Source organism: Helianthus annuus, chromosome 2 (assembly GCF_002127325.2).
Source record: "Helianthus annuus cultivar XRQ/B chromosome 2, HanXRQr2.0-SUNRISE, whole genome shotgun sequence".
Classification (NCBI taxonomy): domain Eukaryota; kingdom Viridiplantae; phylum Streptophyta; class Magnoliopsida; order Asterales; family Asteraceae; genus Helianthus; species Helianthus annuus.
This window is the reverse complement of record NC_035434.2, coordinates 15420392-15424008: the sequence shown is the minus strand read 5'-3', so window position 1 is coordinate 15424008 and position 3617 is coordinate 15420392. Positions and strand designations below refer to the sequence as shown.

At 33.8% G+C, this 3617-nt stretch overlaps 1 protein-coding gene across 1 annotated transcript; it reads right to left on the bottom strand.

The window, feature by feature from the left end:
* Window positions 1-672: 672 nt before the first annotated feature.
* LOC110911277 (pelargonidin 3-O-(6-caffeoylglucoside) 5-O-(6-O-malonylglucoside) 4'''-malonyltransferase) lies at window positions 673-2156 on the bottom strand. Its single transcript, XM_022155882.2, has one exon. The coding sequence runs from the start codon at window positions 2105-2107 to the stop codon at window positions 845-847; it is 1263 nt and encodes a 420-aa protein (XP_022011574.1). The 5' UTR covers window positions 2108-2156; the 3' UTR covers window positions 673-844.
* Between the last annotated feature and the right edge of the window lie 1461 nt (window positions 2157-3617).

The following is a 3617-nucleotide window of genomic DNA, read 5'->3' as shown; positions in this document are numbered from 1 at the left end:
GATTCTAAAGATAAAAAGAAGCCAATTCACAAAGCCTAGTAATTAGCATGCTATTGTTTTAGCATTTTTATAATTTTTATTAAACATGGATTTCTTTTGTCCAACAAATTTTTTATTAAATCAAAAGTTGTTTGATTAATTTTTTTTACATCAAATAGATTGATTCAAACATGTGCAAGTCTGTGAATTCACATATAATAATCACTTTTCGAGAAAGATTGGGTCAATCAAAATTTTCATAGTAAAAAAATTTTGTCTTAGGGCAAGCGGTGCTCAAGGTAGAGGCGAGCAAAGTGGCAAAACATGAGAAAGCCTGTCTAGAGAATCAAGATGTGTTTGTCCCGTTTGCGTTTGATACCTTTGGTGGTCTCGCTCCTGACGCTGTACGACTTTTGAATCGGGTTCAAAAAGTCGTTAATAGTAATTCTTCGTCGCCAAAGGTTTCAAACTTTGTATTTAGTAGAATTGGTTTTTCTATTCAAAAGGGGGTGGCGGCGCAACTTGTTGCCCGACTACTTGCCATTGCTTTGTAATTGCCCTTTTTCGTGTGGAATGATATTATAATTTTATCCAAAGAAAGTAGTAAAATCAACATTTATATATGTATTAGACTTTTATTAAAAAAAATACTCTTTTTAAGCCAATGGACATGTCTTACTATTCAATTTCTAAATCTGAGTATCATAATGGATTTATTTTAACTTGTAATATATAGGTAACAAACTATGTCACATTATGCTCGTTATTAAACAAGAAAACATAAACCACACAAGCACAACATATAACAACATCAAGACTCCAAGCAAGAACTCGACGACAATGATAAATATGCAAGACATAGATTTTAGGCACCAAAAACATTGACATCTAGTGCTTCTTCAAAGTAAGGGACATCTTTAACTTCTAGAAAGATGTATGCTTCCACTCCATTACCTCCCGGACCATCGATCAAAAGTCCAAAGTTTTTTATAGGCGCGGTCCAAGGAACCACCCATTTGGGCTTTCCGAAACCAAAGTCAACTTCGTAAAAGGGGAACTTACACCAACTACTTATTGGAATCACATTCATTGATTCAAGATTATTACTGTTGGTTGGTTTTAAGTAAGTATTCAAAACCATTGTTTGGCCTTGTTCGCTATCGTGGTGTACCTTTGAGTAGTCATTCACAGCTTTCTTGATAGAATCATGTATAAGATTTGCCAACTCTTCAGTTGTTTCAATAATCGTAGGTTTGGTGGCACAAAGCCCCCAAAGATTCCCACAAGAATGTTTGGGTATTGGAGAAGCCATTTTTTCCCTAAGATTTATTATTTGGCAGAGTATAGACTCTCTTCGGTAACCATGTGTCACACGATCAACACCAACGAGAGCCTTACAAATGATCGCGGATACCAATTGTACCTTTGACAATCGTAAGCTCGTGATGGCCTTTGCTTTAATTTTGGATACTGCACTCTCATTGAATGAAAGTTTCTTTCTTGTATACTGGTCGTTGGTAATAAATGGTGTCGGAACGGGACGAAAACCACGCCCAGGAAACAACGAGGATGAGATAAAACCGGGACATGTGAAATTTATCTGATTTTCTTCTCGGTTTATGGCAGCCCATTCATTTAGGAATGTACATAATGTTGACGCGTCAACAACCTTATGTGTAGCACTTACACCAAGTGCTACACCTCCACACTCAAAGATGGTAAATTGAATTGTAAGAACAACATCGCGAGGTTTTGTTTTCATTGGAATAAATTCATCAGCCAACGTAACATCCGCCTCTGGACCAAGAATATCTTCAAGTTTAACGTTAACTCGGGCTTGTATAAACTCAGCACCTTCGTCATTACACTCAACTATTTGAGTTTCTTCAACATATCTACCGGCAAGAGGGTATAATCGCGTTAAAACTTTTTCAAGGGATTTCTCTAGTTGTACAACAAACAACTTTGGGTTATGGTTACTATTTTTGGCAAAGAAAAGGACGACGGCTACATTCATAAACGGAGCAAGTTCATCGATGAAGCCTGGCTTGTAGTTTCTAAGGTTTTGGTGAGTTGGGACGAACGGTTTTATAAATTTGCTTCCTAGGTACTCAAACTTTATTGCCATTATTGTTTCTAGACGTATTCGCAAGATGAACAAGAATGAACAAAGGTGGTGCTTTCATTCAAACCCTTACAAGGGATACTATTTATAACGTAAAAATTGGGTTTATCTTATCTTGCATTGATTTTATTTCAAATGCATTTACTTAGGCGTGCTAATATGCTATTTTATTTCAAATGCATTTAGTTATGCATGCTAATATGCTATACAAAGTAGTGTTTTTTTGACTTTATATACATATAAACATCATTAGTTGGGCCAGACTTCGTTTTCGGAGTGAAGATATCGTTCATAATTAATAGGTATATTATTGTTCAGCAGCCGAACCTATTTTGAAGGTTGTGGTGACACATAAATTTGGGTTACTTGTTATTTACATCTTACTTCCCTCAATAAATACAATCATCATTTAGTTTATACCCGCCATTGCCAACATAGTATAGCCCAGTTCGACAGAGGGTTTTTCAACAATTGGTTTCCCATTGAGGGGTCTTAAGTTCAAATCCAATAATCCGGAAGAAAACATTGTTCTAAGATTCGTATATGGGTAGGTTTTAGCATGTATGCCCTACTGTGCTGCAAACCATTTGCATTGAAACAGTTCGCAAAAAATAGTTAGTATCCAAATACAAATTATTCTTAATTATTAAAACAACTCTTTAATTAATTACACTAGCTACACTACAGTACATCTCCTATAATATATATATATATATATATATATATATATATATATATATATAATTCTATATACAGGGGACCGCTAAAATGAGAACCGCCTCGAGTTGTAAGAACTGTGAGAACTCCGTACGGGGCGAGGTGGACCAAATTTTTTTTTCAACGTAGATGCGTGTATTATAAACACATTTGTAAAAAAAATTCAAAAAAAATGTCGTGTGTAGTTTTGAGCACCACAAGTTTGTGTTTACAGGTACCGTAAATCTTACCAGAAAATTTACGGTACCCGTAAACACAAACTTGTGGTGCTCAAAACTACACACACGACATTTTTTTTTAATTTTTTTTTACAAATGTGTTTATAATACACGCATCTACGTTTATGAAAAAAAATTGGTCCACCTCGCCCCAGATCAAAAAGTTCTCACGGTTCTTACAACTCGAGGTGATTCTTATTAATTTTAGCGCAATTCTATATATATATATATATATATATATATATATATATATATATATATATATATATATAACGGCTATTTTTAAAAAAATGCGACAGCTAGCCATAAAAACCATACATACAAAGCATATTACAAAAAATGATAATTACACTGGTTATCCATATTCGCTCTATTTTTCCATGAGTTTTTTTCCCAAATTAATGTTGATAGTAAAACTATTTACCAAAGTAGGATTCCTTGAAAACAATTTACCAAAGTAATATTCCTTGTTTCTTTTGTATTTCTCTTTTGTTTTTTAACCAACATATTAAACTTTTTTTTATATTTCTATTAAATTAATAAAGTATCTATTTTTTAAATTCCGGAATGATTTATAT